The sequence below is a fragment of the Cyanistes caeruleus genome, chromosome Z (genome assembly GCF_971803275.1).
Source record: "Cyanistes caeruleus chromosome Z, bCyaCae1.hap1.1, whole genome shotgun sequence".
Classification (NCBI taxonomy): Eukaryota; Metazoa; Chordata; class Aves; order Passeriformes; family Paridae; genus Cyanistes; species Cyanistes caeruleus.
The window spans coordinates 6852938-6865275 of record NC_141732.1 but is presented as its reverse complement, the minus strand read 5'-3'; the positions used below and the strand labels follow the sequence as shown (position 1 = coordinate 6865275).

Genomic DNA, 12338 nt, shown 5'->3' with positions numbered 1-12338 from the left:
TCTCTTTGTTTCCTGGCTGTGAAGGGTGGCGGAGCTCCAGGCCTCCCGTTCCCTGCCCAGGCCATGCGGCCGGGCGGGGACTAGGCTGGGCCCAGCGGCTCCCGGCTGGGAGATGGGGCCTAAGGAAGGCTTTCCCCGGGCTCTGGTTGGGCCGGTCCGATCTCTGGCTCGGCTGCAGGTTTCTGCTGTAACTAAATTCACTAGAAACTGCCGAGTGAATAAGGAGAGAGGCTCTGGACCTGCAGCAAGCAGAGACAGCCACACTCTCCAGAGCAGCTATGAAGAACCTTCCATCGCAGACGGCTCCAACTCCTGTTCGGCAGAGATCACCAAACCATCTACAAAAGCCTGGGCAAGATTTTAACTCTTTCATTACCCAGATGAGACTTGCGGATTAATCTTTTTATCCAGAGAGAGAGAGAGAGAGTGATCAACATGAAAAGAGACTATATAAACTACCAGTGACAGGAAAGAAAAGAAGCTTCAGAAGAGGTAGAGAATTAAGATGCTTTAATTAAGCTGAAATATCTCTCTGTTAAAACTATGGAGATGGACAATGAAGTCCTGAAAAGAACTCCTTTAATTCATGATACAGTATGTAGGGAGGAATAAAGTGTTCAAGTGTAAATTTGAGTAAAAAGTAGAGTAATTATGGTATAGTGAAGTGCTGGGAGATTTGAAGCCTTGAGAGGCAATGAGAAAACTGTTTTCTGGTGAAGCTCACAGAAACAGATGAAGAAGACTTTTTTGCCTTTGAATAACATCCTTAAAATGCCATGCCTAGACTCATGGCCCATACACACTTCAGAGTGATGTGAAAATGGGAGGAGTGGGCTCTGATAATAGCAGCTCTGGGCAGCTGACATTAGGGCAATGGAAAACTATAACAAAAATAGTTTTCTTGTAAGAAACTCCATAAATTAACAGGAAGAAACTTCTGTTTCCCTACAAAGACTGGTGAAAAGACTGTAGCAAGAATTGGGACTGTTTTAACCACCAATGTTCCAAAGTTTTTGTCTCTGTTGACATGTGAACAAGGGAATAGTGGGTAGATGGGGATGAAAAGGTTTTTCTGGAAGTTTATTCTGGTATTCTTATTATTGTAGTTTGTCAGTAAACTTTCTTTTTTTTCCTTTTAAGTTTTATGCCTGTTTTGCCCTTGTTCTAATCCATATCTCACAGCAAGAAATAATTGTTTTAGTTATTTGTTTAAAACCACGACAATGGGGGAGGAACCAGGAAGGTGGCAGTGTGTGCAAGGGCCGTTAGTGACATGGTGCAGCATGGTAACGGTGGAATGGACAAGACCTGGTGGTGACAAGACCACACCAGAGTGCTCGGTGCACGCAACGAGACAGGACACGCCAGAGCGGTGCTGTGAGGAGCCCCCGCACAGCACACTCGTTTGTGTGTGACCCAGAGCTTCTCTGAGCCGTCATTCCTGCAGGTGACCTCGAGGCCAGACCACAGGACTTGGTGACCTGTGGCCTTGCCGAGGCTTATCTTCTTAAGGTGCCCTCGAGGGCAGAGAGTGGGACTTGCTGCCTCGGAGCTTTTCTGAGGCATCGCGCATCCCTGCAGTCACTGCCCTTGAGACCAGGGCACAATCCTTGAGGAGGAGCCTCCTGTCCTTGTGGCAGGAGCCCTCAAGACCCAAGTGCAGGACTTGCTGTCCTGCAGTCTTGCCAGGACTTGAGTCTTGCAGTCTTGCCAGGACTTGAGTCTTGCAGGTGCCTTCCAGGTACGACTGCAGGACTCCCTGCCTCGGAGCTTTTCTAAAGGCACTCTTGCAAGTACCATAAATCCAGGCACTGCCATGGAGCAGCAACCCCAAGAGTTCCCAAGCTGGCCTGGGTGCAGGAGGAGGAGGAAGAAGAAGGCCCTGGAGCTGCCCCAGAGGTAGAGACTGAAGAGATGCAGGAATTCCAGACACTGGAGGAGGGTGAGTTGCAGAGTTTGGCCTTAGGACTAGTGTCTGTTGCTAGCTTGGCCGCATCCCACTGCATGCCATGCCATCCCCTGGTGCTGTTCCTATGGAAAGGATGGGAGAGTGTTGGAGAAGATCTGGAGCAGCAACCCCCGAGAGTGCCCAAGCTGGTCTGGGTGGATGAGGAAGAGCAGGAGGAGGAGGAGGAGGAGGAAGAAGGTCCTGGAGCTGCCCCAGAAGTGGAGACTGAAGAGGTGCAGGAGTTCCAGCCACTGGAGGAGGGTGAGTGGCAGAGCTGGGACAAAAGGCTGGTTGCCGCATCCCAACCCATTGCATCCCATTTCATCCCATCCCACCCTATCCTGTGGAGACACACCCAGGGACAGGACACAAGTGGGGCTGAGGCTGCCTCTCCAGCAGTGGCCATGCTCCATCCCCTGGGGCATCTTGGGGCTGTCCCTGCCTGGGGACAGCCCAGAGCTGGGCTGCGTTCTCTGGCCACTCCTGCAGCCCGTCAGCTCTGGCTGCTCTCGCTCTTTGCCAGATGTAGCCATGGACCAGACACAAGAGCGGGACCTTGCCTGTAGCCTCTTCCACAAAACACCTGCACAGGTACCTGCAGCCATCCCCAACTGGGCTGGGCCTGCTGGCACTGCTCAGCTCAGCACCATGCTTGGAACACTCCATGCAATATCCCTCTCTTCCCACCCTTCCTTCTCCTACCCAACATGCAAATTCATCAAGCGCATTTGGCAGGAAGAGACTAGCGTCATGGGCACTGGGTCCATGGAAGATGGTGACGTCTACACCAGCTACACCAGTGCTGCCATGATGGAATTCATTTTGGAGGAGGGTGTTTCCATTCCAGAGCAAGTAAGCAGCCTGTGGCCAGGGTTTGATCCTCCAGGGATCGCTTGGCCTCCCAAGCCATGCCTGCTGATCACTCTAAGCCTTTGAGGCCATTGCAGCGTGGTGACAAGGGAAGCACTTCTCTGGGGAAGCTGGGGACATTCCTAACTCCCTCTGGCAGCTTTCCAAGTCTCCCCTTGTACCTTCTCCATGTGCCTGCCATGGTTAGGTACATCCACCAGTGTCTCATGGCCAATGAGTCTGCTGACTCCAGGCTGGGCAGGACCCTGCTGGATCTGACCGAGGCACAGCCCGCTGACGTGGTCACTGCTCTCCTGCGTGTGGCCCCAACGTGTGACAGGTACGAGGCCCATGTGCCCAGAGGGCTCAGGGCTCCCCAGCACATCAGCTTGCACAGCCTGGACCAAGTGTCTGACCAACAGAGAGTTCCAGGGTCCTGTGTACCTGGGACATTTCCCAGCCCTGCTCCATTGGCCTCTGAGCCTGCTGCCATGCCATGCCCCGTCAGGGCCCTGTCCCCACAGGGCTGGGTTGCCTGGGTGCCGCTGCCAGTGAGGGGCAGCGGGCAGAGGCAGAGCTGGCAGCCAGTTCAGCTTCCCCTGACACTGCTGCCCAGGCCACGGGGATGTGTCTGAGATCCCCGTGAGACAGAGCTGTCACCCTGCAGAGCTGCTATGACCATGTGGAAGACCATCATGTGCTCGAGCAGGACTGTGGAGCCAGTGATGCAGATACTCCTTGATGTGCTGAGAACCTGGCCAGAGCACAGCAAGTGCACCTCTGATGGGGACAACATGGGTGTCTTTGCCCTGGCTGTGAGTTTCTGCAACTGGCCTTTGCTCACCCCATGGCCGACCGCCTCTCCAATAGCTCTGTTTCCTCCTTCCCCCACCGCATCTGCCTGCCTCAGGCACTGGGCTGAAACCTGGCCTAGGGGCAGCTTCAGGGGCACCAGGCGTGGAGCTCCCCAAGGCTTTCCCCTGGCCTTGCCCTGCCGCGCTCAGGCCCTGCCACACAGATGCCTTGGCACTGGGCACTATCCCTGGGTGCTTTGTCCTTTGCAGGCAACAGTGGTGATGTGGAAGTTCCTTCAGGTGCCCTGTGTCCCACGGGTAGTGAATGTGTATTTCCCCCGCCTCTTTGTGCATCTGCTCTTCCAGGTGTTCTTCAGCACTTTGGATATATCAGAGGATCTCAATGCCTTCTGGAAGGGATGCCAGGAGCAACATGGCCTTGCCATCAGCCCCAGCAGGTGCTCCATCCCATCCTGTTCCTGCCATGTCCCCAGGGCAGGAGCCAGTGCTCCCAGCATGACCTGGGCTTTGCTGTGCACACAGGTTTGCAGTGCAGACCCTGAAGTCCCTGCTCTGCCAAATGCGCTGTAATGAAGTGGTGTTGTCAATGGAACGCAAGTGTGGCTGGGACACGCTGCTCTGTGCCGACACCCACCACTATGCCGTGGGTCTGCTGGCCAGGTGAGACCCCTTCTCCCCACTGCCTCTGGCATTTGTGCCCTGTGCCCAGGTTGCCCTGTGTCTACAGTCCCCATTGTCGAGGGCCAAAGGGCCTCATCACCAAGGGATGACCAAGGAGACTGGAAAAGTCTGGGAGAGGAAGGCTCCCATGAGCAGTCACCTCCCAAAAGGCTCAGATCCCCTTGCAGGATCATGGTGAAAGATCAGGACTTTTCAGTCATTCCTGGGAGATGTTTGTCCCTCTGGCTCATAGTCTTGGTTACTTTTTCACCCTGGAAGGGAGATATCCTGTGTCTCCAGGCGCTTGTGTTCCCGGATTGCTCGCTACCTGCTCCGGGTTCTTAGCACACAGGGGGCACGCTGGGATCTGCCTGCCCTGGCATTCCTTGTGGAGGTAAGCCCCATGGCCAGAACTGCCTCCCTGCAGAGCTGTCTGCCACCTCTCTGCCCTCTCATAGCTGCAGCTGCCTGGGACGGTGCCCATGCCCTGGGTTGCCGCCTGGGCCCTGTTTCCTGTGTGGTTTCTGCTCCTGCCGGCTGGCTCCCCTGTCACTGTCCTGTGCCTTTCAGATCCTGGACTACCTGGACTTGAGTGAACGTGGTGCTAACAGGCTCCTGGAAATCTTCTCAAGGCACCTGAGTAGTGAGTGCAGGGACAAGCGTCATCTAGTGCTCAGAGCCCTTTTCAAGCTCAGTGACGATCCCTCAATGGTGAGAAGTGGGCAGTGGCAGAAGCTGCACTGGGGAACAAAGTCACTTGGGCTCGGCTGGGCTTCGGGCACCGAGGCAGCTGCTGGCAGCTCTCTTGCCTCCCGCTTCAGCTGCCTGAGTGCTTTGGGACAGGCCTTTGGCCTCTTAGCCCTGTGGCAGCAAGGTGGCATTTCACAGACTTGTCTTCCACACAGAATGAAAAGATGTGGAGCCTGACTGAAAGGCTTGTGGAGCTCCTGCGGGACGCAGATGGAGAAATAGTTAGGATGACAATCATGGTACTCAGCTTTGTAGTCTTGGACAAGGAGATGCTGATACCCAGCCCCATCGCCCTGCAGCTGGCTGAGGTGCTCCCACCACTCTTTGACCACGTAAGGCTCTGTGCCCCCAGCCGAGCCACTGGCTGCTGCCTGGACACTTGGTGCACCAGGCCTGTGCTCTGCTGAGCCCCGTGCCGACAGGGCTGAGGTTTTTTTCTCTTCCTTCCATATAGAATAATAGCCAGGTGCAGCTGGTGTCCATACTGCTCTTCCAAACATTGGTGATTGTTTTAGCTGAAATGGAAAAAGAAGCCCTGGAGACACAAATGTGCCAGAGCCTGCTGCCACTCTTCTTCCACTGCCACGACGAGAACCAGCGTGTAGCAGAGGTGAGGACTCCCGGGCTGCTGCTGTCACCCAGGCAGGGGGCTCGGCTGCCTCCTGCCCTGGCACCTTGCCGGCTGCAGCCTCCTGCAGGCCTTGGCACACGAATGCGGGTCCTGTGCCCTGCCTTGTGGGGCCATCTGCGGGTCTCTGCTGCTCTCCAGGCCTCTCAGAGAGCACTGCTTAGCATGACCAAGTTCCTGAAGAGGAGAGATCTTGGAAATCCCATGAAGAACAAGCAAATGTGGAAGTTAGCTGAGGTCCTGGTAAGGACGGCCTGGAAGGCCCAGCTTTAGCCTGGAGAAGCCCCCTGTCTCCGGCGCTCGGTGTATGGGGCTGGCAGCTGCGCCCCTGCCCAGTGCCGCAGCCGGGGGCCGCACGGCTTCTTCTCCAGGCTCCTGTGGCCCCGAGCCGGCTGCCGATGGAGCCCCGAGCCACTGGGGCTGCGGGGCGGGCCGGCACCGCGGCTCCCCGGGCAGCAGCCGGCCCTCTGCCCCCTCCAGAGCCCGGCACCAGCGGCTGCTGCCCGGTGCCTCAGGGCTGGGCGGCCACGGGAGGCCGGGGCTGGCCGCAGGCAGCGCCCGGCCGAGGGGCAGAGCCCGCGCCAACCCTTCCCTCCTGCCGCTCTCCGCAGCTGGCACAGGACGAGAGCCGAGCGGCCGAGCACCTGCACCGGGCCCTGCCATACCTGCAGAATCCACAGGAGCCCCTGCGAGCGGCAGCGATCAGGTTCATCGGTGAGCCGCGAGCCCGGGCTTCCTCCCCGCCGCAGCTCGGCCCCGGCCCCGGCTGCTGCTGTCCCGGCAGCGGCCCCCGGGCCCGGCGCCCTAGAGCCCCGGCTGCTCTCGGGGCTGCTGCCGGCCTCTGGCAGCCGTGCCCTTGGGCTGAGTCAGGATGCGGCAAGGGCTGGGGCTGAGCCCTGCCAGGGCGGGAGGGCGTGTGGCCCCAGGGCTGGCAGCGCCGCTGGCAGGGAGCTGTGCCGCCGGGGCCCTGACAGGCTCTGTATTCCCAGGGATTGCCGAGCGGCTCCTGATGGGGCAGAAGGAAGAGCTGCAGCTCATTTACCAATGTGAGTGAGGGCAGCGGGCTGTCAGCGGGGCTGGCGGGGGGAGCTGCAAGTCCTGGCCTGGCTGCGGAGGGCTCTGCTCAATGTGTGGATGAGGGGCAGCGTGGGCAGAGCACACCGAGATTTCAGGGGCACGTGGGGTGTTCATGGTTGCAGCTTTGGCCTGTTCCCCTTGGTCCCTGCTCCCTCTTGGCCATGGCAAGAGCGGACTGGGATGGCTCTGGCAGGGGGCTTTCCGGGGGCCCTTGCAGGTCTGGGATCTGTTTGTCTCTCTTCCAGCCCTTGAAGACATGATGGATGACAGCAGCCTGGAGGTCGGAAGCCTGGCAGTTCAGACGTTGTGCCTGCTGAGGGCAGGAGACCCCGCTCCGATCTCCACATTCCAGAGGCTGCGAGATCAGCTCTGCCGGGCATGGAGTTCACGGCCTCGTCTATCGGACCTCAGCTGGCTGTGCTGCTGGAGGTCTGCAGAGAGCTGATCTGGCAGGCTCTGTCTGCTGTAGCCACATGAGCAGGCAAAGATTTCCCTTTTTTTCAAGATTGTTCTTTTCTTCTTTTTGTTTTTCTTTAGTATATAAATATAGGATATGTTATGTTAGACATAGCTCCCAGGAGCTTTCTTTTGCTGCCCATGGTGTACAGGGTATAGCAGAAGAGGGGGAAAAGGGCTTGTGCTCAGCAAGCTGCCCAGGTGTGGAATGGTGCGGGGAAAATGGCCAGAAGCCCTTGGCTTCTGGTGGTTTTGCTGAAGGCACAAGCCCTGTCCCAGCCAGGATGTGCCATCTGTGTCCTTGTGTGTGTGCTGGTTGGTTTGCTGAGGGCTCTGTCATGATCTGCTAACACAGGTGGACCTCGTGAGAGATTCGTTTGATCTCTCAGTGCAAAAGGACACAAAGGGATTTAATTTTAAATCACAGTAATGGTGCACTGCTGCGGTGGGGTGGATGTCAGGGGTGCTGCGACCTTCCTGAAAAAGCGTCCTGAGAAGGACGGCTCTTAGTGGCACTGGCATGTCCCTCTCCTGGCCTGGCAAGTGATGACTTGCTAAGCAGCAGCTCCTTCCCAGGCAATGCAGGGAGAAAAAGGACTAGAGCTCTGGCCAGCAATTACCACAGAGAAATCAGCCTTTATTAGTGCAGGGCCCTCAGCCAAGGGGGCTAGCACAGCAGCTTCACTCAACTGGGGGAGAAAAAAAAAACAGGATTTATATAGGGAAAGAGAGGGGTGGGGGAAACTTGGATACAAGTAGCAGGGTGGAATGGCAGGGAAGAACACCAATGGGGTACAAGAGTTTAACATGTAACACCAAAGGGTTTCTGGCCTATGATGAAGATCTGCAGGGGATCATCAGCACTCGATTCCTCGGCCCCCACAGTGCACTTTTATTTTAGTGTCAACAACAGGAGTTAGAGCTGCTATGGTTTTTTGAAGGAGAATTGCTCTAGGTTTAAGTGATTCTGGAAGGCCTCAAATTAAAGGGCTCATCATTTCACAGGTAATTGCATTGGTGATTCATAACCAGTAGTTGATTTTCTGTCATGTATCATTTGCAAGCAGGCAGCTTTGTGCATGTCTTCCAGTAGTTGGTCAGGGGTACCAACTATAGCTATAAGTCTCCTCTTTCCAAGGGGTTAAGCCCTGCTGCCCAATAAGTTGCACGATGAGTTAGGGACCACGGGTTATGTCTGTCTCCTGCTGTTGAGAAGTCCCCAGTACCCACTGGCTTCTTCACCTGTCAGTTGAATCTGATCTCCTCCAGTGAGAGATAATAACAATACATATTTTGTCTCGCCTGTACGCCTTTTTCGACTTAGCCAATTCAGTGGCAGTGTACAGGATTTCTTCAGTGGTTGTATGCGGATCAGTATCTTCATCATTGATATGATTATATTCTGTTTTAATTAAAGGTTTCCAGCTAGGACAGCAGTGCTCCCCACAATTTTTCATCGGTTAGTTCTTTTTGAGGGTAAATTTGATTAATGAGAGGGGTTTCTCTCTCCTCTGTTTCTTTTGGTGAGTAAGCCCACTTTGAATTTTTAACACATCTCTTTGGGCCGCTGGTAACAGGTGGATCTCATTCCTTTCTTCATCTAATTGTTTTTGCAAAATTTCAACTAGGTTTTGAAGGGAGTCTATAATAGTTCTTTCCTTGCTTCTTTGCTTAAAGTGAGTTTCTATAGCTTCTGTAAGACAAGCTCCCAAAACTGAGCAGAGTATATATTTTTGCCCAGTTTAAATTTTGTTTCATGTTGTAAGGAACATATTCTATCAATTACATTTCCCAAATTAAACCAGTTATTAAGTGCACACTCTTCTCCTCCCAGAGAAGGTCTGGCACTGTGTTTTGCTAATAGGGCATAAAATGCAGCTTTAACTTCTGCACTGCCATTTTCACTCATTTTTACAAAGGGAAAATCACTACAGGGAGGTATCAACTTAAGTTATGCACACACACAGCTTTTGCTGCATCACCCTTCGCTTCCCTGTGTGGGTGACTGTCGCCCTGAAAACTCCGCTTTGGAGCTTGTTGACATAGTTTCTAAAGAACTTTCCCAAGACAGTAACGATAAACATAGATATGTATGCATTCCTTCTGTTACACGTCTCTTATGGCCAGTGTGGTTGGAAAGGTGTTATGCTGACTACCCAATCCCTGGCTATGGTCAGAAAGCTATAAATTGTGAGAGAAGAAATAAAGTTTGCTTCTTCTTCACCATCTCTTGAGCTGCGTCCGTGTGACTTATTTCGTGTCCGACAGTGACAGGTGATGAGACCAAATCTGCTTGGGAAGCACTCCTTCAGTTTAAAATTCTTGTTGTCTCTTTGCTACACCAAGCAGTCAAAATTCATACACAGCAAGAAGAAAAAACAGTCCCGCCCTTTTGCACTGAGATCTTTTGCAAAAGTCTGAAGACAGAGCCCTCAAACGAGTGTGGGGTGATTTTCACCTAGGCGTGTACAGTTTGCCGGAAATTCGAGTTTCCCCCCCTTGTTCGCTCTTTTGGGAGTGTCGGGCTAGGTGCATGGAGACATGCGAGTCGAATAAAAGGACCTGTGAAGCCACCAAAAGCTAATAAGTGGGAAGTGGTTAGCCCGGCTGGGGATTTGAAACTTAAGATATCCCGAACAAAATAATATTTAAGAACTATTAATAGAAATTTATGAATAGTAAACTCCATAAAGGTTTTTATATAGTATATAAGATACCTCCATCTAGTGGTGAGGAAATATATAATAGAAGTGTTAAAATAAGCTGTGCTGTATGTCAGAATTGTCACCCTTTTGTTTGTTTTAAATGTATAATATGTGAAGAGCATTGGTGGATCCACTGTCATAGAGGCTACCCACCAAGAGGGGTGTGTAGATTTTGCTACATTGCCCAAAGGAGACTCACTGATTGGGCCCTAATAACCAGAACACGGGCAGGAGAATTTGAAACAGGATCAGAGAAGTGGTAAGCCATCTACTCAAAAGGAGTCAATCCCTTGTATTATTGTTACCATCCAAACGAACCTGCGCCTTTTGTAGCAAATATAGTAGCTGGGTTGTGCAGACGGTGGCTCCAGGAATTGAGGTGCAATACCCCTTTAGTAAAACATAAAAGTTAGGAAAAATACATACAAAGAATCAATAAAAGAAGGAGTAATCTCCCTCCTGAAGAATACTCTTGCTGCCGAGAAGATGGTAAACCACGTGTCCCGCGGCAACCGGGCTGACGACAGGAGAGGCAGAAAAGTAATAAACTGTGGAGGGAAACACTCCAATATACATGGGACCAAAAGGTCATAGTCCTGGAAATGCCACAAGAATGGGAATGAGACAACCCAGCGAAATAATTTCTGGGGAATCCAAATTAACACTTTACAAAAGAAAAGCCTCTATTATAGCAGGGGAAGCCAATGCTCATTATAGAAGTCAGTAACATTTATAATCTTAATCAGCACATTTAACATTTGCACAAGTAAGACTCACGAACCCTTCAACTGGGCCTTAATCCAATGGGAGGACCAGGTTATTATCCAATCACAGATCACCTCTGGAGCCCCTAGCTTTCAAGTTACACTGGACTCTCTCATTAAGTAGAAGGGTATTAGTTATTTCCCGCCCAGGCATAAGGTACTATATATGTGCCCAGCTTCTAATCCAAGCAGAGGGTATTGTAATTATCCCAGCGAATTTTACTGTAGATATTGGGGCCTTGAGACAATTTCCATGAGATGGAAAGTACAGAACCCAGATAAGTATCTAAAAGTTGAACAAGGTCCACATGGATGTGTAAAGCCCTGGATAAGCCCCTCAGGGGAAATAACATATATTAGAACTTGCAAATTTCACTATATTAATATCACACAATCCCAAGATCCTGGGTGGTTATTGAGAAGAACCTGGGGTCTCAGAGTATGAGAACCCGTAAGGGATCAGGGAGTGCACATACTCATAAAGAAAGAGGTGGTTCCCCATGATTCGAGATCTGTTGGACCAAATCCAGTGGTGTGGGGAGCAGAAGACTCCAAAGTAAGGGATCAGAATAACCATTCAGAAAAACTAGAAAATAGCACCCAAGTATTAACCACGGTAGAGTCACCCCAAGAATATGGAAGCGAGGCTCTTTGGAAAATTCTGCAAACTACCTTTAAAGTATTAAATGATACACACACAAATTTAACTAGAGAATGTTGGTTATGTTATAACATTAACCCACCTTTTATGAGGCCATAGGCTCCATAGCAGAACCAAAGAGAGTAAATGGCATCAATCCTGCTGCTTGCTTATAGAAATCGGGAAGGGAAAACACCCCAGGAATAACATTATCTTGAGTCACTAGAAAAAGGAAATGTGTGGGAAATGTGCCCCCAGATAAGAATTATTTATGTCAAACAAAATACAGATTAATGACCCTCGCAAGCCGGCTCAGTGGCTGATTCCAGCACCTAATACTAAATAGGTTTGTAACACTTTAAGCGTAACCCCATGTGTTTCTCTAACAGCCTTTAATGAAACTTATGAATTCTGCACACAGGTTATAATAGCTCCCAAGATTATTTATCATTCTGAAGAATATATGTATACACAATACCAAAACCCAGAACACCATTTGGTGAAGCGAGAACCCCTCACGGCACTAACAGTAGCCGTATTGCTAGGCATAGGAGGGGCTGGATTAAGAACAGGTGTAGCATCCTTAGTAAATCAGCACCAGGGGCTCAGAGAGCTTAGAATTTCAATAGATGAAGATTTAAGAAGAATTAATAAATCTATAAAAGACCTCACAGACTCCCTAGACTAACTGGCTGAAGTGGCCTTGCAAAATAGAAGGGGATTAAATCTATTATTTTTACGACAAAGAGGCCTTTGTGCTGCCCTTAAAGAAGAATGCTGTGTATATGTAAAAATAAGTGAAATAGTAAAAGAAACCATAGCCAAATTACAAGAAGGACTGGAAAAGAGAAAGAGAAAACAAGAAATGCAACAGAGTTGCTATGAATCTTGGTTTAGTTACTCCCCCTGGTTAACTACTTTGTTATCCACCATAATAAGGCCGCTAATTTTACTAATTTTAGTACTTACTTTAGGCCCTTGTATTCTCAATAAAATTATTAACATCGCAAAAAACAGGTTAGAAGCAGCTTACCTTATGTTAATAC

General features: G+C 51.3%; 2 protein-coding genes across 4 annotated transcripts in view; one reads left to right on the top strand and one right to left on the bottom strand.

Moving 5' to 3' along the window:
* The window catches only part of LOC147648047 (uncharacterized), a 102613-nt gene that overhangs the window by 27920 nt on the left and 62355 nt on the right, over positions 1–12338 (bottom strand). The window lies entirely within an intron of this gene.
* LOC111945815 (maestro heat-like repeat-containing protein family member 7) lies at positions 1268–7291 on the top strand. Of its 3 annotated transcripts, none has more exons than XM_086867775.1 (16): positions 1292–1942; positions 2042–2209; positions 2472–2539; positions 2684–2800; positions 3006–3137; positions 3465–3612; positions 3958–4049; positions 4135–4272; positions 4552–4666; positions 4843–4983; positions 5178–5354; positions 5477–5632; positions 5792–5893; positions 6262–6364; positions 6640–6696; positions 6973–7291. In XM_086867775.1, exons 5-16 carry the CDS (start codon positions 3025–3027, stop codon positions 7170–7172), a joined length of 1542 nt encoding a protein of 513 aa, XP_086723901.1. In that variant the 5' UTR covers positions 1292–1942; positions 2042–2209; positions 2472–2539; positions 2684–2800; positions 3006–3024; the 3' UTR covers positions 7173–7291. The 3 variants fall into 3 exon arrangements, with proteins under 3 accessions (XP_086723899.1, XP_086723901.1, XP_086723900.1); XM_086867774.1 differs by having other exon boundaries at positions 1331–1942; positions 3862–4049; XM_086867773.1 differs by having other exon boundaries at positions 1268–1942; positions 3465–4049.